The sequence below is a fragment of the Terrapene carolina genome, unplaced genomic scaffold, assembly GCF_002925995.2.
Source record: "Terrapene carolina triunguis isolate 2854851 unplaced genomic scaffold, T_m_triunguis-2.0 Scaffold616, whole genome shotgun sequence".
Taxonomy (NCBI): Eukaryota; Metazoa; Chordata; order Testudines; family Emydidae; genus Terrapene; species Terrapene triunguis.
Window position 1 is genome coordinate 492,493 of NW_020664967.1, and position 21,063 is coordinate 513,555.

At 60.7% G+C, this 21,063-nt stretch overlaps 2 protein-coding genes across 2 annotated transcripts in view; both read left to right on the forward strand.

Moving 5' to 3' along the window:
- The first annotated feature begins 463 nt into the window (after nucleotides 1-463).
- STAT6 (signal transducer and activator of transcription 6) lies at nucleotides 464-20,818 on the forward strand. Its single transcript, XM_026659263.1, has 18 exons — nucleotides 464-809; nucleotides 10,583-10,721; nucleotides 11,029-11,167; nucleotides 13,004-13,087; nucleotides 13,655-13,793; nucleotides 14,767-14,828; nucleotides 15,506-15,654; nucleotides 16,077-16,208; nucleotides 16,684-16,872; nucleotides 16,984-17,071; nucleotides 17,442-17,564; nucleotides 17,934-18,026; nucleotides 18,451-18,657; nucleotides 18,749-18,843; nucleotides 19,336-19,472; nucleotides 19,689-19,835; nucleotides 20,232-20,301; nucleotides 20,654-20,818. Exons 2-18 carry the CDS (start codon nucleotides 10,606-10,608, stop codon nucleotides 20,790-20,792), a joined length of 2,109 nt encoding a protein of 702 aa, XP_026515048.1. The 5' UTR covers nucleotides 464-809; nucleotides 10,583-10,605; the 3' UTR covers nucleotides 20,793-20,818.
- A 19-nt stretch (nucleotides 20,819-20,837) lies between these two features.
- The window catches only part of LOC113407983 (translation initiation factor IF-2-like), a 1,755-nt gene continuing 1,529 nt past the window's right edge, over nucleotides 20,838-21,063 (forward strand). The window contains exon 1 of the mRNA XM_029913374.1: nucleotides 20,838-20,894. Coding sequence (XP_029769234.1) covers nucleotides 20,838-20,894 — 57 coding nt within the window. The remainder of the gene's footprint in view (nucleotides 20,895-21,063) is intronic.

Here is a 21,063-nt window from a genome sequence, read left to right on the forward strand (position 1 = left end):
GCCCAGGGCTGGGCTGGCAGGGGCTGCGGGTCGGGAGTGAGGGGCACCGGCAGGGCTGAGGTGCGAGCCCAGGGCTGGGGTAGCAGGGGCTGCGGGTCGGGAGTGAGGGGCACCGGCAGGGCTGAGGTGGGAGCCCAGGGCTGGGCTGGCAGGGGCTGTGGGTTGGGAGTGAGGGGCACTGGCAGGGCTGAGGTGCGAGCCCAGGGCTGGGGTAGCAGGGGCTGCGGGTCGGGAGTGAGGGGCACCGGCAGGACTGAGGTGGGAGCCCAGGGCTGGGCTGGCAGGGGCTGCGGGTCGGGAGTGAGGGGCACTGGCAGACCTGGGAGGCCAAGGGAAGGCCACCGTCCGGCTCAGGCCAGGCCTGCGTCCAGCCGTTCTGCCTTGTCCTCGACCTGCCGAGGGGGCCTGGTGGGGGCGCGGCAGGGGCAGCGTGTGCGGGGAGAGGCCTGGAGGGGCAGGGATGGGCTGTGGGCAGGACTCCGGCCAAACTCAGGAGCTGCAAGCGGGGCACAGTACGATCCGCCCCCGCCCCCCTCCACAGGCCTCCTCCCTCTTCCTGCCTCTCGTTACTTTCAGTTACAGTTTGGAGCCTCTGATGTCAGCCTGCCTGAGCCTCTCCCTGCACCAATCGCCACCTGGCTCCCCAACAAACCCTGCGAAGCCGGAAACCCAACTGCAAACCCAAACCGGCCAGCGGGCAGGGGGGCGGAGAAGCCCTGGCCCCGACCCGCCAGCTCCCACCCCCTCCGGGGCAGGATGGATTAAACAGACACGTCCCCCTGGCCGCGACGTACGAGGCTCGGCACAAGGTAATGGGGAGGCTGGACGAACGACACCCCCCGGAACGGGGATGGGGCCGAGGGCTGGGAGCCGGCCCGTCTAGGGATAGCGACAGGCCCGGATCCCGGGACCAGCTGGCCTCTCCGGCCGGGGGCGAGCGTCAGGGTGAGGAAGGGGATCCGATCTCCTGGCGTGGCCGGCAGGACCATGCGTCCGAGGAGCGGGCTCGAGGCCTGCACGGGAATGAGGGTCACGCCCTCTGGCTGCCTGGTCAGGCCGCTGCTCTGCGAGGGGCGAAAGCGACGTTTAAAATCTGCAGCCTGTTGAGGAAGCTCGCAGCTGCCCTAGGCTCTGTGCCAAGCAGGCGGCTTGCGGAGGGACGGACAGCGAGGGAGGGGGGCCCCGAGCCCTGGAGGTGCTGTTTTATTTACAAACGTTACTCACTCCAGCAGGCGATGAGATTGGGCTGGACTTCCCCCCAGCCCGGGCTGGGGCACTGCTGCTGAGTTTAGAGGGAGTGGGGTCTAGTGGTTGGGACAGGGGGCTGGGAGCCAGGACGCCTGGGTTCTAACCCCCACTCTGGGGTGGGGTCTAGCAGGCTAGGGAAGGGTGGGGTGAGGCTGGGAGCCAGGACTCCTGGGTCCTATCCCCAGCTCTGGGGGAAGGGGGGGATGGGGGTGAGGCTGAACCACCCAGGAGCACGTCCCAGCTGGAAGCGTCTCTCTGGAGCGCTCAGCCCCTTGGGTGTTTCTTTTGCGATCACGTGGGTGCAGCTGGGTAAAGTCCCTGCTGGGCTACACCCGCTGCTGTGAATCCCAAGAGCTTCCCCCACAGGAGGGGGCGGGGGTGTCTGTGTGTCTAGCCCTTTAAGGGAAGTCATTGTCCAGCTCCGACCCTGGAAACAAGGGATTCTGGGACTTGGAGTCCAGGGGGACCATGGATGTTGTAGGCCGGCCAGCAGTGCATGCTGGGAAAGGGAGCCAGGCTATAAAAGAGCTCCCTTTTCACCACTCCGGGAAAGCCTATAAACGCGAGCGTCGGGAACAGAATCTGCTGGGAGGGACCGTCCCGTCCCCAGCTCACGGGGCTGCCCTGCTGTTCTTTGGCCGACGCGGGTGTGGTGCGATGAAGATCTGCGACGTAGGCCCACTCCTCTGGGAAGGGGCTAGATGTGGTCCACCCCCCGCCTGCCCCCAAGCTCTATGTGCCTGGTGCTTTGCAGGTCTGAGTCCCCTAACCAGAAAAAACCAGCGCCTGCAGCTTTCGAGAGGAATCGCAGGGGGAAGCTGGGGGCAGAACTGCTGCGGCATGGGGACCAGCCGGGGCCCAAACCGGCACGGTGTCTATAGGGGGAAACCGGGCCTCTCAAGCCCAGGGGGAGAGTTATTTAGGAATGCTGCAGAGGAGGAAGTGAACAGGAAATTGGTGTAGGGTGCTGCCACCCTCCAGTTGGTTCTTGTGGCTAAAAAAAAGAGGAAGGCCAGGCAGGGGTAGAAAGCGGAGAGGGAAAAAAGGCTTCGGATCCCATAAAGTCTGGCCGAAGTTGAGTTCATCTCTGCTCTAGGCTCCTCTGCGTATTCGCCCCTCTTCTTCTCCGACCCTCTCTGTGGTCCTGGGTGTCCCTTCCTGAAAGAGATGCCCCCCCCACCGCTGGCAGGCGCCCTGCAGGAACGGCTGGGGGCCGGTGAACTGTACGGCACTTTTCCATGGCCCCGTTACGGTATCTCTGCCTCCCGGTCTTTAATATAGCCTCGCACGCCCTCCCTGTGAGGCACATCAGTGCCCCATCCTTCCTGCTCCCTCATGAGCCAGGGGGAGCTTCGGGCTGGTCAAGCGAAGCTGATGGAGGCTAGGTTGAAATTCTCTGGGCGACTGGCTCTGAGCCCGGCGGCGCGGAGCGAGGGGAATGCGGCTGGGCAGGGCACCGGGGGAAAGGCAAATGGGATGGTTGCGGGGGGCCAAAGAGGGACCCAAGTGGGGGTGATGCTTGGTCGTGTCGCCATCCAAGGCCAGGTCAGATCAGCTGGAGCAGGATCTAGCAGGGGTGGGAAGAAGCTGGCAGGGCTGGGGAAGTCGTGGGTCACCCTAGGCCTGGCCTGGGAGAGCCGGAGGAGAGAAGCAGGCGATGAGAGGCTCCGGCGCTGCAGTCCTTTCCCGGCGGCTGGGTGACGTGGGAGGGAAACCCTGCTTTTCCTGGCACACGGGAATCCCGCTAGCCAGGGAGTTTAACGGGTCAAGCTGCCGTACCCAAGGTGGCAAAGGGGATCAGCCGACGGGGGAGGAGCCTGGCAACGTGAACTCTCCCACACGAGGGTGGGAGCGCACGCCGCAGGGGGTGTGGCATCCTCCCAGGGCCGGGGGGGGGCAAAATGGGGACCAGCTTCCCTGGCAGTGCCACACCATGCCCCCTGCTCTCATGTGCTCCCCACACGAATGTGGGCAGCCACAGCTCCTACCAAAATGCACGTGGGTTGTAAAATTCAGGGAGGAGGATCTTTGGGGGGCTTCTGTTATATCCTCTCAGGTATCCCAGCTCCGCCCTGTACTCTGGGCTTCAGCTCCCCCTGGTACCATGCCAGTCTTCTGGCTCACTGCCTCCCTTGGTCCCTCCTCTCCAGCCCCTGTGCCGCGATGGAATAGCCTGTCCCTTGGGGCTGCTCCTTCCTCCCCCCTGGCCAGGGAGTTCATAGCCCTTATCTAGATGGTCTGATGTGTGCTGGGGATGTTCCCATTATTCATCATGTCAGATGTTTATTAGAAATTCTGCCAGGTGTGATGAAATCATGTGGCAGTGAGTTCCGCAGGCTTGCCGGGGTTATTTTCAAAACCACAGCCAGTGCACTGTCTGGCGCTGAGAGCACCGATCTCTCCCAAAGTCACCGGTGAGGCTACCATTACAAACTGCCCTGATCCTCGTGTGGGCTAAAGGCAAGCGCTGGACTCTTTGCCGAGCGTCAGGCCCGAGTGGGGTCACGTGGGGAAGCCCCGGTCTCTCTCTTTCTGAATCAGCAGGGCTTTCACTGCCATATGAACTGCCGTCTGTGGCTCTTTCGCTGCAATCTGTGGCTTCCCGTCTGCTTCACGCCGTGCAAGGGCGGGGATCTGCCAGGCTGTGAGAGAGAGGTTGGCTTGGCAACTTTTGCACGGCTCTTATCACCCTGAAATCTGAGCCTCGTGGGGCCTGAATCGTCCCTCTCCCCGCAGCGCTGAGAGGGAAACTGAGGCGCGGAGAAGGGGAGTGATGGGACGCTGGTGGTGGAGCCAGGACTAGATCCCAGGTCTCCTGGGCTTTACTCACTGGGAATTCCTTCCTCTGCGAGCGGCTCCCCTGAAATTTCCGCTGGCTTCTCCCTTCCAAGGAAAAAAAATAAGAAAGTTCTGCCTGCCGGGTGCGTACTATTCCGGGAGCCAAACGGGGTGGGGGGCCTGTGCACGGAGCTGGCCCCTGGCTCACCCCACCGCCCGCGATCCCGAGCGGCGAGCTGCCTCGCCGTGCCAGGAACTGTGGGCGTGCGGGGGACTCGGAGTCATGTGCTGTTCCAAGGAGCGTTGTGGGAGGGGAAGGGCCCAGCTGGCGTGCAGCAGCCCCTCCCCCCACCCGTCCCTGCAGCGCAGGTGCCTTCCGGCCCAAAGATTGATTGGCTGGGAGGGGTCCGTGGAACCGGAGGGGGGGTGGGTTTGTGCCTCGTGTTGTCAGGAAATGTCAGAGCGTCTCATGAGTAACTGCTGGCAGCTGTTACTGCAGCCTCCAGTGCTGGGACGCAGCCTTGGCTTCCCACTGCCCTATGACTAAGTAGAAAGCCCGCGGAGGCCTCTCTCCTTCCCAAATGGGCTGTTTCCCCCCTTTGCACCCTTCACCGGGGGGCTCAGGGAATGCCCCCCCATCCTCCTGCCGCGGAGGAGATTAAAATGGCCTCTTTAGCAGCTGCCAGTCACCAGAAAGGGAAGCGAAACCGATTGCCCCGCGGAGGAACCCGGTGGGGGGAGATTCCTGCCCTGGCTGTTCCTCCGAGGCGCCCCCAAACCACGAGGCCGTTGCCGCCAGCCGCGCGGGTCGCCGGTCCATCGAAACGGGTAACAAGCAGCTGAGTCCGCAACGTAATGAGCAGCGGCCGCACGCCCCCCAGGGGGCAGGGAGCGGGAGCCGGGAAAGCAGCAGGAAGGCGCCGCGCGCGCCCCGGCCGCTGCAGACGCACACGGCTTCGTGGATGGCTGATCTCTGAAAGCAGCACGAGCTAGTCCCAGGGCGTTGCGGGGAGACGGGCGCGGCTGGCCAAATTTCAGCTGGCGCAGGATTGGAACCGCAGATCCCCAGCCGGAGCTAAGGGAGTGCTCCCCCTGCCAGCAGCTAGTAGTAGGTCTCTTATCTGCTAGGTGGTCCCAGACACTAGAGGCTGAGGCTCGCCAGCACGTCAGGGGGCTTAAAACACTGAGTAGCAGCCGCCCGGGGTTGGTGCAGTGCCAGGCAGGGTGCGTGATTTCATGAGAGACCCCGGTGATGGGCACGCACAAGTCCAATGTCCCCTCCCACCGGTGACTGCGTGGTTGATTTGGCCTGTGATGCATCCCCTCCTTCCTCCTGCCCAGGCGTGGAGGTTAGCACCCGCCCAGCTGCAAATGTTCCTGAGCATCCCTGAGAGACACAAACCCCAGGGGATGTTGTTTCCCGGGAGCTCTCCTTAGGGGGGTTGGGAAAGGGGCCACGGTTTGGACTCGGTCGACACTGAATGCTGGCTGTTCTGTACAGGACCAGAGATCGCAGTGGAGAATGGTGGTTACCATGTGAGGAGTGGAATAATAACTCCTCAACAGGGACAGTCGTCAGGGGACAGAATTCACACGCTGCTGAATTGAGGCTGTCTGGGTCCTAGATACAACCCACTCGGAGGGGACACTGCAGTCCTGCCCCTGCACCATAGCCGCACCTTTCATTGGTGTGGCCGTGGCTTTTAGAGTCAAGCTAAGCATGGTGGGGAGCTATTGTTTCAGGCTCTCTGCAAACTCAGGTAGGGATGGGTTCCACTCGGGTCCTGTTCTCTAGCTTTTCTTTGCCCACATGAGAGTCAGAAACAGAATGCTGAAGTGCTGATCCCCCCTCGGGACTCTGGGGTCTAGACTGTGAAGTAACCCAGCCCTGTGCATACACATGAATAACACGAGGGGGAAAGGAGTCCAGGAGAGTATTTTAAAGAAGCCTTATTGAGGTTGCAGGAACAAACCATCCCGATGTGTAGAAAGAACAGTAAATGTGGCAGGCGACCAGCTTGGCTTAACAGTGAAATCCTTGCTGACACAAAAAAGACGCTTACAAGAAGTGGAAGATTGGACAAATGCCCAGGGAGGAGTATAAAAATATTGCTCAGGCGTGCAGGAGTGAAATCAGGAAGGCCAAATCACACTTGGAGTTGCAGCTAGCAAGAGATGTTAAGAGTAACAAGAAGGGTTTCTTCAGGTATGTTAACAACAAGAAGAAAGTCAAGGAAAGTGTGGGCCCCTTACTGAATGAGGGAGGCAACCTAGTGACCGAGGATGTGGAAAAATCTAATGTAATCAATGCTTTTTTGCCTCTGTCTTCACGAACAAGGTCAGCTCCCAGACTGCTGCACTGGGCAGCCCAGCATGGGGAGGAGGTGACCAGCCCTCTGTGGAGAAAGAAGTGGTTCAGGACTATTTAGAAAAGCTGGACGAGCACAAGTCCATGTGGCCGGATGCGCTGCATCCGAGGGTGCTAAAGGAGTTGGCGGATGTGATTGCAGAGCCATTGGCCATTATCTTTGAAAACTCATGGCGATCGGGGGAGGTCCCGGATGACTGGGAAAAGGCTAATGTAGTGCCCATCTTTAAAAAAGGGAAGGAGGAGGATCTGGGGAACTACAGGCCAGTCAGCCTCACCTCAGTCCCTGGAAAAATCATGGAGCAGGTCCTCAAGGCATCAATTTTGAAGCACTTAGAGGAGAGGAAAATGATCAGGAACAGTCAGCATGGATTCACCAAGGGCAAGTCATGCCTGACTAACCTAATTGCCTTCTATGACGAGATAACTGGCTCTGTGGATGAGGGGAAAGCAGTGGATGTGTTATTCCTTGACTTTAGCAAAGCTTTTGATAACAGCCTCCCACAGTATTCTTGTCAGCAAGTTCAAGAAATATGGGCTGGGTGAATGGATTATAAGATGGATAGAAAGCTGGCTAGATCGTCGGGCTCAATGGGTAGTGGTCAATGGCTCCATGTCTAGTTGGCAGCCGGTATCAAGCGGCGTTCCCCAAGGGTCGGTCCTGGGGCCGGTTTTGTTCAATATCTTAATTAATGATCTGGAGGATGGCGTGGACTGTACCCTCAGCAAGTTTGCAGATGACACTAAACTGGGAGGAGTGGTAGGTATGCTGGAGGGTAGGGATAGGATACAGAGGGACCTAGATAAATTAGAGGATTGGGCCAAAAGAAATCTGATGAGGTTCAGCAAGGACAAGTGCAGAGTCCTGCACGTAGGACGGAAGAATCCCATGTATTGCTACAGACGAGGGACCGAATGGCTGGGTAGCAGTTCTGCAGAAAAGGACCTAGGGGTTACAGTGGACGAGAAGCTGGATATGAGTCAACAGTATTTCCTTGTTGCCAAGAAGGCTAATAGCATTTTGGGCTGTATAAGTAGGGGCATTGCCAGCAGATCGAGGGACCTGATCATTCCCCTCTATTCGGCATTGCTGAAGCCTCATCTGGAGTACTGTGTCCAGTTTTGGGCCCCACGCTACAGGAAGGATGTGGAAAAATTGGAAAGAGTCCAGTGGAGGGCAACAAAAATGATTAGGGAGCTGGAGCACATGACTTATGAGGAGAGGCTGAGGGAACTGGGATTGTTTAGTCTGCAGAAGAGAAGAATGAGGGGGGATTTGATAGCTGCTTTCAACTAACTGAGGAGGGGCTCCAAAGAGGATGGAGCTCGGCTGTTCTCAGTGGTGGCAGATGACAGAACAAGGAGCAATGGTCTCAAGTTGCAGTGGGGGAGGTCTAGGTTGGATATTAGGAAACACTATTTCATTAGGAGGGTGGTGAAGCGCTGGAATGGGTTCCCTAGGGAGATGGTGGAATCTCCATCCTTAGAGGTTTTTAAGGTCAAGCTTGACAAAGCCCTGGCTGGGATGATTTGGTTGGGATTGGTCCTGCTTTGAGCAGGGGGTCGGACTAGATACCTCCTGAGGTCTCTTCCAACCCTGCTAGTCTATGATTCTATGTAAGCTTTAAATGGAGGGGGACTGGCTCTTTCTCAGGGGCCTGGGGAGCAAGCTACCCATCTTCTTTCCCCTTTTGGTTCTGTTTAGGTTCTTGCGCATCCCCATGGTATCTGAGCACTGTGCCCTCGGAGTCTCACTCGGTGCCATTCCAGACAGGCAGGGCCATCTGAGAAACCCCCCCATCCGCCAGTGCTGGAAGCTTCCTCAGCGTAGTGCTGAGATAAGGGCTCTGTGCCACGTCCCGCTCTCCTGCTCCCAGCCACCCCCCGTGTACAAGGCAGAGCTGGCATGGCTGGCGCAGACTGGGTTACAGCTTATTCTCTGCCCCGGGGCCCACGTGATGGGAGGTAGATTGGGGGCGGGGGGGCATGGCCGGAGAGCGCACTGCACGGTGGCTATCCTCCACTGCCAGGCCCACGGCGCAGCGTCTGTGTTGAACCGAGCTTTGCAAAGCGGGAGGAGATCGCTGGGGCGAACCCGAGGGTATTTACCAGCGGGCGCTGGCTCCGTTCCTGTGGGCTGAGCCCTTGCGGCATTGGGAGATTGGAGTTATCTGACAATCTTGCATTCGGGTCAGAATCCCTTAGTCAAAAATTAACCCGTTCCGGGAATCCCCGGGCCCAGCTCACGCCGGGGCAGTGGCATTGCCAGCTTTCCGCCGAGGGCTGAGGCCCGGAGGAGACAGGTGAGATTGAAGGGCTTTGCTTCTTCCCTGAGTGGCTTCTCCGCAAAAGGATTCTCCCCACCCCTCCGCCCCCGGCCGAAGGCGTGCAAAGTGGGTGGCACACGCTAGCAGATCAGAAGCCTTTTCCATCTGCTCGGCAGGAGCGTAGGCGACGGCGCGAGCAGCAAAGGGAGAAAAAGGGCCTGGGTTTTTGCCAACGTCCCCCGTCAGCCGCACAAAGCTACTTCCCCAAAGCAGGCAAGCCTGGCGGGTTTTGTTTGTTTCCTCCGAGATGCTGCTTAATGTTGTAATCCTGGTCTGGTTTCCTGGCCTTGCCCGTGGCCTCCTCGAGGTCTTTGCAGACTCCGCCTCTTCTCGTACTTTGCCTCTGTTATTGTTTGGTAACAGCCGCTAGTCGGGGCCCTCGGTCGCCATCTCCCGGGCCCCTGGCTGCTCGCTCTCGCACGCAGCCCGAGCCCAGATCCGCTCCTCGGCTTGGATCCCAGAGGGAGCAAAATCCGGCCAGGGTTTCCACTCACTGCCTCCTGTCCGAGCAGCGACGTGCAAAAGATCTGTCCTGAGGGGAAGAAATAACAGGGCCAGATCGGGAGCGGGTGCAAACCGGAGCAGCTGTATGGAAACCGAGGGGTGGTGAGGCTGATATACACCAACTGAGGATCTGGCCTGAAATGTCTGTTGTTTGCAAACGGAGTGGCCTGCTACAGGGCCCCCGGTGGGATTTGCCTGCTGGGAACCGACAGCAGAACTTGCCCCACTACTGGACCCTGGGAGGAATAAGGGGACACAAGGAATGCAAGACTGGTCCGGATCCTTGATCTGTCTGTCTCCACCACAGGCCAGGACCTGAGGCTTCTGGAGCTGAAGAAACCTCTGCAGGAAGCAGATATAGAATAACCTGTCTCTGGGGGAAGTTTCTTCCTGACCTCCAGAAGTTAGAGGGTGGCGTTTGTCCTGGAGCATGAGGATTTATAGCCCGGCCACAACTCTTCCCATTACAGCTCTTGTTCTATAAACGGTCGTGCGTTCTTGGGTTCCAAGAAATCTCGTGCCAGTGAATCCCACCACCTCGTTAAGTGTTGCCGGGATGGTGGGCAGCGGAGGGAGGGGGCGCTCCCCAGGGGCCAGATGCTTCCACGCTGGGGGAGATAAGGGAGGACTGGTGCAAGGGAGGTGGGTGGGCAGGGGGTAACAGGCTTTGGAAATTATTGTCCGGCACTTGAGCCGATAGGGTGATCCCAGTGACAGCTAAGCAGGGCTAGATGGGACAGATGTGCTGCCAGCCCCACATGCCCCAACTCCCTCTGACCTATCTAGACCCGTCTTAGGTACTTCTCTGCCCCCCCACATTACTGTAGTATCTGAGCACCAACCTTTGAGGTATTTATCCCCACAATCTCCCCTGTGAGGCAGTGCTATTCTCCCTGTTGTAGAGATGGGGAAACCGAGGCACATTACTTTCCCAAGGTCACGCAGCGGCGGAGCAGGGAATTGAACCAGGGTCTAACCGGGTCACCCATTCTTTCTTTATAATTTGTCGCTGGCCCCGGCACATAATAGCGATGCTGCGCTCTTCTCTTCAAAGCACTTTGCAAAGGAGGTCAGTAGCACTATCCCCCAATTCACAGACGGGGCGAAACTGAGGCATGGAGAGGGGAAGTGACTTGCCCAAGGCCACTCAGGAGGTCGGCAGCAGAGCTGGAAATAGAGCCCGTTTTTCCTGAGGCCTAGTTCAGGGTTCTCTCTCTCTCCACTCGGCAACGCTGCTCTTCCCAGGGGTCCCTGAGGGAGAAGCCAGGGACTCGGGTCGTTTGCCGGGAAGGCTTGAGGGGTTAACCATGGATAGCTGTAGGCCCGGCTCACGCCGCCCTCTCCTGTCTATTTTTAGCCCCGTAGGCGGCCGGCTCCAAGATGTCTCTGTGGAGCCTCGTCTCGCACATGCCTCCGGAGCACTTCAGCGGCCTCTTCGGGGAGTTCCCACGCGACCTGCGCAGCCTGCTGGCCGACTGGCTGGAAAACCAGCCGTGGTGAGTGCAGAACGCCCGTCCCGCGCCGCTCAGGACCCGCCTCGCTCCCTGTGGCGAACACCCCGCTGCCCGGCCTCGCCTGGGCCTCCCAGCTTGTCTGCGGAAGCTCACGGCAGGAGGAATCCGAGTGGTTCCTTCCTCCTGGAGGAGCGGAGCAGCGTCTCCCGCTCAGAAAATCCCGAGCTGGGCCCCGAAGTCGTGAGACATCCCAGTCAAGGTTGGGTTCTTCCAGTTGGCCTGGCCAGGGGAGGCCGGGATGTTTGCACTCGTTCATTTTTCCCTCCCTTTCTCTTTCCTCCGCCGTCAGGGAGTTCATCACCGGCGCCGACTCCTTCTGCACCAGCGCAGCCGGCGCGCTGCTCTCCGCCATGGTGGAAAAGCTCCGATGCCTTGCCGGCGGCAACGAGCAGCAGCGTCAGGTCCTCCAGCACATTAGTAACCTGGAGGTATGGCCTGGAGGGTGTGTGTGAATGGGGGGGTCAGGGTATTGCTATGGAAACAGCAGGGGGGGGGTCACCGAGCCATGGCTGGGAGTGTGTTACATGGCAAAGGGAGCCAGGAATGCCTGAGTTGCCGCTTTGAATCCCGCTTGGAGCATCAGCTGCCAACGGCTGTTCTCCTCTGATAGCTATTGCATGAGCCTCCCTGTTCTACATGCAATGAGTCTACAGGGGCTCAGGTCCCCCAGCCAAGGACTGACTGAGCCAATGAATGAACTTGTCCTCTCCAGGGCACATGTATGGGCAAAGGGACCCTGGCCACATCTGCTCAGGGGATCGATATTTATTTTGGTTGATAACCCCCCTGCCCCCATGGCTTTGGTCCCGGACACCATTTAACATTCACGCTCAACAGCGTCTCCCACTGCAGCATCAAATATTACAGCCAATATTACCCCCTCCCCCCCAATGACTTTTTTGGGGCCAAAGCAAATGTTTTTCAGAAAATTTGCATTTTCGGTGACACTCTTGGTTTTGGTTTTTTTTTTAAATGACTGCCAATTTTTTTTTATTAAAAATTTGTGGGATTTTTGGTTTAGTTTTTATTTAAAATGTTGGGGGGAGGGGGGTTGGCTCTCAAAAACCAAAGTGTGTTTTGTTTTGTTTTTACTGAAAACTTGGAAAGTTTTTGGCTTTTCATCGATCGAATGACATCTTTTTTTTTTTTTCCTAAAAAAAAAAAAAAAAAAAAAAAGAATCTTTGAAATTTCCCCACCAAAAAAAATCATTGAGTTCTATTAAATACAAAGAGGGAATTAAACCTTGGATCAAACTATCCTTTTCCCTAGAACAAATTTAAGCCCTGACTGGGCCATGAGCAGTACATGGACGCAGGGCTTTCCGTAAAGGATCGGGGTTTTCCTGAAGATATATTTTGAAATATTAGCTCTATCTTATGTTATGTGCCTGGAGTACTTCAGTGCTAATACCAGAGTCTTCAGTAGCTTAAAATCACAGCTGCCAAGTGGCCAGTCTTGGAACGTTTACAACAGACTTTTCCGTTTTGATGTTTAGCTTGTTTGGAATATTCGGAGAGGGTCAAAAAACCAACCGGAGCACGTCAGGAAATTTGAGCTGAAATGCTTTTTGGTCAGAAAACGTCAGTTCCTTAGAACGGAAATTGTTCACGAGAAAGGGGATCGTTTCAACAAAGCTCCTGATTTGAAAACTTGCCAAATGGTTTTTGATTCCCCCCCCCCCCGATTCAAAACAAGTTTTTTGCTTTTGCCATTTTAGTTATTTTATATGAACAAAATAAATGTCTCCATTTAAAAAGTCAAAATCAAAACAAAACATTTTCAAGCTGTTGAAATGAAACTTTCCGACTGAGCCACTCCAGGGTTGGGTTTTTTTTTTCTGGATTATTGATTGGCAAAAATGTTCAAGATTTTGAATTTTCAGAGGAAAAACTCTGAAACCTCAAACTCCTGTGAGATGGGAAAACCATTTCTCACCCAACCCTGTAACCAACCCCACTTGGGCCGACAGCCGAATTTGAACCTACAGAGGTCAAACCCTGAGCCTCTGCCGTTTGAAACACGGGTATCTATAGTGGCCTTATCAGCCCCTCTGTGGATGAGCTACTGGGGGAGACAAAGACCTGTGGGCGCCTAGCTGCGGTTAGACCTGCAGCCACGGAATTTTCCACTCGCGCCCACGAGCAGGTGCTGTTTTGCACCAATTTGCACAAGTGCGACTGAGGACGCAGGGTGCCGGAGACAGGGGGAGTGTGGGAATTCTCCTGCTATTGATGTTAACCATGTCCCCACCCCGCCGTTCCAGAACGCGTATCGGAGAGACCCACTGAGGCTGGTGGCAACTGTGAAAGGAATTCTGGAGGGCGAGAGAGCTGCCTTGCTCAAACGGGTCAGTGACTCATGCCTGCGCGTGCGCACACCCAGGCTAAGCGACGGCACCTTGTCCTCCATCCCAGCCTGTAGCTTTGCCCAGCCCCTCTGCAGCTGGGCGGCGGATGGTGTCCGTCGGCCTGTGCGTGGGCTGGGGAGGATTTGGGCCCTAGACGGAGGGTGCATCATGTGCCGGTCAGCCCCGTTGGCCCGTTATCAGTTGGCGGGCGTAGGGATCTGTGCAAGGTGATTTCCCAGGGGACTGCGGGGGCACGGCTAGGTAGATGCCGCTTGGATTACATAGGGCCTTGTGGTCTCCTTGCTGGTCCCCCGTGGGTCTCGCAGCCACGGGACAGCCAGCAGCGGCTCGGGCCACGTGGTTTGCGGGATGATCGCTCACCTCTGGGTAAATGAGGCCGTCCCAGGGAAACGCCTGACGCCAAAGCATCAGAACTTAAAAAGCCGCAGGATCCCGGTGGGGGACCCGGTTCCCTGCGGGGATGGGGAGGTCGTCCCGCCACAGGGGGGCTAGTGGGGGGGGGATTCGGCTCACGTTTCACCCCCACCCCCTTTGCCGTTCCCCTAGGATCGCCAGCTGCCGCTCAGCTTCCACCGCAGGCAGGAGGAGCTGAAGTTCGGGCTGGACCTGCAGAGGCTCCAGCACCGAGTCGGGGAGATCCAGGTGCTCCAGGAACAGTGGAAGCAGATGGGAGACGGGACCAGAGGTGAGAGGGGGCGAGGGGAGGCTGTGGGAGGGGCTGGAGGAGTGAAGAGGGGGCGGAGCTGAGAGGGGCTGGAAGGGGATTGGAGGGGGAGAGGGTGGGAGGGGCTGAAGGAGTGAAAAGGGGGCGGAGTTGCGGGGGCTGGAAGGGGATTGGACGACAGAGGGTGGGCGGGGCTAGAGGTGTGCAGAGGGGGTGGAGTTGGGGGCGGTGCACCAGGACGTGTCTCCCCAGCTCTGACCTGACACAAAGCCCAGTGACCAGGCTAATTATGCAATCGCCATGGCAACGGCTGGACAGGCCCGGCCAGAGCCATCTGGGCCCGGGCTGGATTTGTTCCCTCCACCCTGCCTGGTTCTAAATGTGCCCCCAGCCCAGCTCGGCCTCCCTGCTAGGCATGTGGCCCCCCAGCTCTTCCTTCGGGGGGGGGCTTTCTGGTCCCTCAGCTCCATTTTCTCTCTGTCTCCCTTCAGTCCTGCTCCGCTCCGTGTCCCGACCCCAGACACGTCCCCTCCTCCCCGCTCAGAGCCGGGAGCCGGCTTCTCTCCTGTCCCTTTGCCTGGCCCCCTGCAGGGCCGAGCCCCCCTGTCCCCCACGTGACTCCTGACAATCACGGCCCCGTGTGGGAGATGTGGCTGCGGGATCGTTGAACCTCCCCCCGATCAGCACCCGCTGCCCCCCCCATCTCTCCCCTCCGGCTGCTCAGTATCTTCCTGGCATCCCGCTCGTCTCCCGTTTCCGGGGTTCTCTCCCCAGCTCGCGAATCGCGGGGCCGGGGCTGGGGACTGAACCCAGGAACCGTCCTGAGCAGACAGCATGATCCGCTGCAGCTTGAGCCAAGTCCTGTCGCTGAGAGCTGCGCCCGACTCCTCTCCCCTCTGGATCGGGCCCCCGGAAACCCCGCCGAGCAGCCCCCTGGCACTTCGTTTTCTGGGCTCGGATATTAACCAGAGCTTTACAACTCCCCCTCCCGCAGCCTGCCGGCAGACAAAGTTGCAGGAGTCCCAGCTGAAGACAGACGGGAAACTCCAGGGGAACGTGAGTGACGGAGGCTGGTGTGGGGAATGACAAGGCTGGAGATGGGGTGGGGGGGGCTGATGCTGGGGTAGCCGGACCGACCGGTGAGCGCAGATCCGGTCGCTTGTAGAGAGGGGGGATGCAAAGCCTCTGGCTTTCTCAAGGGAGACGCAAGGCTTGGGTCGAGGGGCGTGTGTGTGTGGGGGGGGAGGCGTGGGGGGCGGGTGTGTGTAGGGCTTAGGTTACACGTGATCAGTTGCAGCCTTGGGAAGCTGTCAGCAAAGAGCAGCTGGTGTCCTGCTGCAGTGATGCAAAGGCGCCCGGAAACTGCATTGCACAGTCAGCTGGTGTGTGAGTGGATGCGGGGGGGGGGGGGGGGGGGGGGGTGACACTGCAGCCTGCCATATCCTCGCTAGTGCAGGCCTCTCCGCTGAGGCCTGGTGGGGAGGGCAGGGATGGGGGCCGGCCAGGGCACCTTGCCCTCCTTCTCCCCAGGATGTGCGTGTGGGGCAGGGGGCCAAGGTGGCTTGGTGTCAGCGGCTCCGTCCCTGGCCCGTTTCATCCCGCCGGGCTCGGCTGCAGTGGGGGGCAGGCCCACGCGTCGCTCCAAGGCAGGGGGCGCCAGGTACCGCACCGGGCCCCGTCCGGCTGGCTCGTCGCCTCCCCCCCGCCAAGCCGCCCGTCTTGCCTCACCCCAGGATCTGCCCGCTCTCCTCCTGGAGGCCGTGAAGGAGCTGGAAGGCGCCAAGCTGCAGGTGCTGAAGAGGCTGCACATCTGGAAGCGGCAGCAGCAGCTGGCGGGGAACGGGGCTGTCTTCGAGGAGAACCTGGCTCCGCTCCAGAAGAGGTGAGCCCCAGGGGGTGTTGGGGAGGGCGGAGCGTCCCAGCCTGGGGCGTGGCAGAGGCGTTTCTCCCCACTCCTCGGGGGCTCCAGAGGGGGCTCAGATCCCCTCCTTCTCCCAGTGCCTGTGCTATCCATGGTCTCCGTTGCTGGCGGCCCCACTGGGATCCGAGCCCCTCTCCCTCCCGCCCGAGGGTAGGAAGGGCTCCTGGCTGGACTGGTGGTACGGGGGGGTGTCAAGCTGAGATGCAGAGAGATCAGCTGCCGCCTTTCTCCCAGAGCCCCTGGTCTGTTGGGCACTAGGTGGCGCTCCTGAGACAGGGTGGGATCCGTCGGCACAGACTGGCCTCCGGCCCCAGCTCGGGGACCATAGCTGGGCCGTCCTCGTCGGCTCAGACGTGTCCCCTGCCCGGCTGCTTTTTCGGCAGGTGCGAGAATCTGGTGGACATTTATTTCCAGCTGCAGCAGCAGGTGGTGGCGGTCGGTGGGGAACTGGGCTCCGACCTGCTCTCCCGGCTTCTGGAGCGGCTCAACTCGGTGCTGAGTGCCCTGGTTGAAAGGTACCGCAGAGCAGGGCCCTGGCCAGGGAGGGCAGTAGCACGCCGGGGGGATGGACTTGATGGCTTCCCCTGCTCTAACCACTAGACCCCACTTCCCTCCCAGAGCCGGGAATCGAACCCAGGAGTCCTGGCTCCCAGCCCCCCTACTCTAACCACCCCCTTCCCAGAGCTGGGGATAGAACCCAGGCATCCTGGGTCCCAGCTCCCTGCGTTGACCAGCCAGCCTTGTTGCCTCTTCTGCCAGAAGGGCGAACGTGGCCCAAGGCCTGTGCTCTAATCTGGCTGTGGTGGGGGCGGGGGGCTCGGAGCAGAACAGGGTGGGTCTGGGAGGCTGGGACGTTTTGGGCCAGGGCGGGGTTAACATCTCAGCCGTTTGGGGACCCTGCTCTGGGGCCAGGACGCTGGGAACCGCCGTCGGTGGCTACTTCTGGCCAAGCCACAGGCAGCCCTTGACCCCATCCCTGCCTGCCCCCAGCTCCTTCCTGGTGGAGAAGCAGCCCCCACAGGTGCTGAAGACCCAGACCAAGTTCCAGGCCAGTGTACGTTTCCTGCTGGGCGCCCGGCTGCTCCAGGCCTCGGCGAAGCCCTACGTGGTCAAAGCCGACATGGTGACGGAGAAGCAGGCCCGGGAGCTGGCGCTTGGCGGCTATGGCACCCCGCTCAGGTGAGACGGTCCTGCAGGGTTGGGGGGATGGACGCTCCCCCCTGCTGTAAGATATCCCCACCCCGGGGGCCATTAACTCCTCGCTGACCGCCCTCCCTCTCCCCGTTGCAGCGAAAGCACTGGGGAGATTGTGCACAATACGGTCGCCCTGGAGATCAACTCCACCAGCGCCACGTCCTGCGCCACCTTCAAGAACATGGTGAGTCCGGCTGGGATGCCCCCTTCGCCCCCCCGTTGGCGACAACCCGGTGCTTGGGCCCAAGAGTCAACAAGGGCAGTTTGCGGGTAGGGAGAAGTAGCAGGGGGCTGCGGGTCGGGAGTGAGGGGCACCGGCAGAGCTTGGTGGGGGAGCCCAGGGCTGGGCTAGCAGGGGCTGCGGGTTGGGAGTGAGGGGCACCGGCCGAGCTGTGGGGAGCCCAGGGCTGGGCTAGCAGGGGGCTGCAGGTCGGGAGTGAGGGGCATTGGCAGAGCTGGGAGCTCTGACAATGTGAAGCGAAGGTGCTTGCGCCCCTTGCTGGGGGGACCCTGTCGCTGCAGGCCCTGGGGTGACTCTCTCTCTGTCCCGGCAGCTGCTGAAGAAGATCAAGCGCTGCGAACGCAAGGGCTCCGAGTCGGTAACGGAGGAGAAATGCGCCGTGCTCTTCAGCACCGATGTCACCTTGGGTCCCGGCCACCTGCCCTTCCACCTGCAGGTACGGGGCTGGTGCTACAGGGGAGGGCGGCTCCTGACTCCCTGTCCTGCCCCTGGACCCTGGCGGCTGGGGTAGGGGAGGGAGCAGAACTGGGGGGTCCCCACCAGGACGCCTGGGTCCATTTGCATCGGGGGCCCGTTCTTCCGAGGCTGCTGGACACAGACCGACCCCGGGGCTCTCGCTCCCAGCTGGCGCTGCCTGGTCTCACCACTGGGGGGCGCCGCTGAACCCTCCAGCCCCCGCCTGGGACCCTTGCCTACCCCGGTGTCGGTGTGTGCGCCTGCTGGACCGTCGCCCGGCCCGATGCCAGGGCGGGGGTGGGCACAGGGGTCCTATCCCCCGCCCCCAGTGACAGGCTCCCCCCTCCAGGCCCTGTCTCTGCCGATCGTGGTCATTGTGCACGGGAACCAAGACAACAACGCCAAGGCTACCGTGCTGTGGGACAACGCCTTCTCCGAGCTTGTGAGTGCGGCTGGGGCGGGAGGGGGGCTGCTAGAGGTTAGAGCAGGGGGGGCTGGGAGCTGGGACTCCTGGGTTCTTTACCCAGAGCTGGGAAGGGAGCGGGCTCCGGTCATTAGAGCAGAGGGGACAAGGAGCCAGGACTCCTGGGTTCTATCCCTGGCTTTGGGAGGGGAGTGGGGTCTAGTGGGTAAAGCGGGGGGGCTGGGAACCAGGACTCCTGGGTTCACTCGCTGATCTTGGCCTGGCTGCTCCCCACTAATGAACGAACGAGGAGGAGAGTTTAACTCCGAACTCGCTGGCGGGGCCTGGGCCGGTCGGCGCCCGGATGCCGCCACCCCGAGAACACGGAACCCCAGCGGCCCGGCTCCCGGTGGGGCAGGGGGCTGGGGCTGGTGCCTGACCCTCCCTCCGTGCCCTGGGGCAGGAGCGGGTCCCATTCGTGGTGGCCGAGCGGGTGCCATGGGAGAAGATGTGCGAGACCCTCAACCTGCGGTTCATGGCGGAGGTGCAGACCAGCAAGGGGCTGCTGCCGGAGCATTACTTCTTCCTGGCCCAGAAAATCTTCAACAACAGCAGCGCCAGCCCTGAGGACTTCCACAACCGCAGCGTCTCCTGGGCCCAGTTCAACAAGGTGAGGGGCGGGGGGTGGCCAGGGCAGGCTGTGGGGGGCAGGCTCTGCCCTTGGGGACCCAGCCTCACCCCCTCTCTCCGGCTGCTCACAGGAGATCCTGCCTGGCCGGGGATTCACCTTCTGGCAGTGGTTTGACGGGGTCCTCGACCTCACCAAGAGGTGCCTCAAAAGCTACTGGTCGGACAGGTGGGTGCCTCAGGCTCGGCGTGGTAAAGACTGAATGGGGGGGGGGGGCGGCGTAGGGGTTCACCTCAAGAGTGGCAGACCCAGGGACAGAACCCAGGCGTCCTGCTCCCAGCCCCCACGCGTTATCCAATAGACCCCACTCTCCTCCCAGAACTGGGGATAGAACCGAGGTGTCCTGACTCCCAGCCCCTCTGCTCTAACCACTCGACCCCATTACCCTCCCAGAGCTAAGGATAGAACCCAGGCGTCCTGACTCCCAGACCCCCTGCTCTAACCACTCAACCCCATTACCCTCCCGGAGCTAGGGATAGAACCCAGAAGTCCTGAGACCCAGTCCTCCCCCACCCCATCCTAAAAAAGGTCACATGTTTCCCTTGCCCAGTGAAATGAGCGGGAGGGAGGCCAGAGAGAGGAGTGGCTACAGCTTGCTCTCTGATCCGTCTGTCTGTCCATCCCTGTCGTGTCCCCCCCCGCCGCCGTTTCCCCCCCCAGGCTCATCATCGGCTTCATCAGCAAACAGTACGTCAGCAAGCTGCTAGGCCAGAAGCCCGACGGGACCTTCCTGCTGCGCTTCAGCGACTCGGAGATCGGCGGCATCACCATCGCCCACGTCATCCGCGGCAAGGACGGTAGGAGGGGTGCGCCCCCTGCCCTGCCCCCCGGCTAGGGGCTTGCTGGACGGGGCGGGGGGGAAGGAGCAGGGTTCTCTCTGGGCGCCGCAGAGCGCAGCACTCGGCCTCAGCCAGCAGGGGGCAGGAGAGCTGAACCCCGGGGCAGAGGTAAGGGGGCCGGAGCACTGGGGTCCCCCCGCTCACGCTGAGCCACTGCGCTGTGCCCCCCGCCAGGCTCCATCCAGGTGGAGAACATCCAGCCCTTCTCCGCCAAGGACCTGCACATCCGCTCCCTGGGCGACCGCATCCGAGACCTGGCCCAGCTCCGCAACCTCTATCCCGACAAACCCAAGGACCAGGCCTTCGGCAGCCACTACAACAGTGAGTGTCCGGGGGGCCCCCGGGGACACCCCCCCATGCGCCCCCAAAGCCTCCTTGTGGGATGGGGCAGGGGGGTGGTTCTGTGCTGCCCCGAAAGGGGCAAGATCAACTCCAGGGCTGGGCAACATGCCCTGGAGAGGGTGACGGGGGTGTTGCCACAGCAGATTGGCCCCGGGCCCCGTTGGCTGGGCGTCCCGCAGGCAGGATCGGGGCAGCTGCGGCCAGGCCCTGGAAGGTAAAGTCCACAAGTGATGGGATGGGCAGAGGGGGTCGCCTGGCCCTGCCCCAACATGGACCCCTTGCCACCTTGGAGCAGCTGCAGTCGCAGCCCGTCCCCCCACCCCCACTTCCCTGGGTTTGGCTCCCGGGGGTTTCACCAGCTGTTTCCTCCTGCAGAGGAGCAGATGGGGAAGGACGGCAGAGGCTACGTCTCCACCGCCATCAAGATGACGGTGGAAAGTGAAAGGTAGGTTGGGGAGGGGTGTGGGGGGGGGGGTGAGGGCAGCCCTGCCCCAGGCTGTGTGCCACAGCTGTTGCCCGGGGCCGGCCGCCCGCCGGGGCCGACCGCCCATCAGCTGTTTGGCCAGTGGTGGGAGATGCTCGCGGCGGGGGTGTGGGAGGGCCTTGGGAGAGGGGGTGGGAAGAGGCGGAGTGAGGGTGGGGCCATGGGGGAAGGGGCGGAGCCAGGGTGGAGCACCCACCAGGACAAGTACAAGTCCATGCCTGTGCCCCCGATGCCCTGACAGCCCCCCCTCGATGCCCATCTCTCTGCCCCCCGTCGTGCCGCTCCCATGAACGGTGGCGCTGTGTCTCCGCAGGGATCAGAAGCTGCCCCCCCAGGAGTCTCCCCAAGTCGGCCTACCCCCCGGCCCGGCGAACATGTACAGCTTGCCAGGGCCACCCCCCGAGCAGCCCATGGACAACCTGTGCCAGGTGCTGGCACCCGACATGTGGTAAGACCCCAGCTCCCCCCCTGCTGCTTTCAATAAGTGGCCGGTCGATATGTCAGCCCCCGGAGCAGGGGCCAGCAGGTCGGGCTGCCGTTCTGTGCCCACAGGGGTTGGGTGAAGCCAGCCCAGCTTGTGCCAAGCGGGGACCCAAGCCAGGCGTTAACCCCAGATTGCCACGGGGGAGAGGCCGGTGCCCTGCGGCATCCAGCCCCAGAAGCTGCGGTTCAGCCTGTGCCCCCTGCTGCTGTGTCGCTCCCTGGGGCAATTAGAGCAGCCCC

Excerpts from the sequence above, each read along its gene's own strand:
- STAT6 (XM_026659263.1), top strand. The coding sequence starts at position 10,606 with ATGTCTCTGTGGAGCCTCGTCTCGCACATGCCTCCGGAGCACTTCAGC. Across the intron at positions 16,209-16,683 it reads CTGAGTGCCCTGGTTGAAAG|CTCCTTCCTGGTGGAGAAGC; the intron begins GTACCGCAGAGC and ends GCCTGCCCCCAG. Across the intron at positions 18,658-18,748 it reads CCTGGGCCCAGTTCAACAAG|GAGATCCTGCCTGGCCGGGG; the intron begins GTGAGGGGCGGG and ends GGCTGCTCACAG.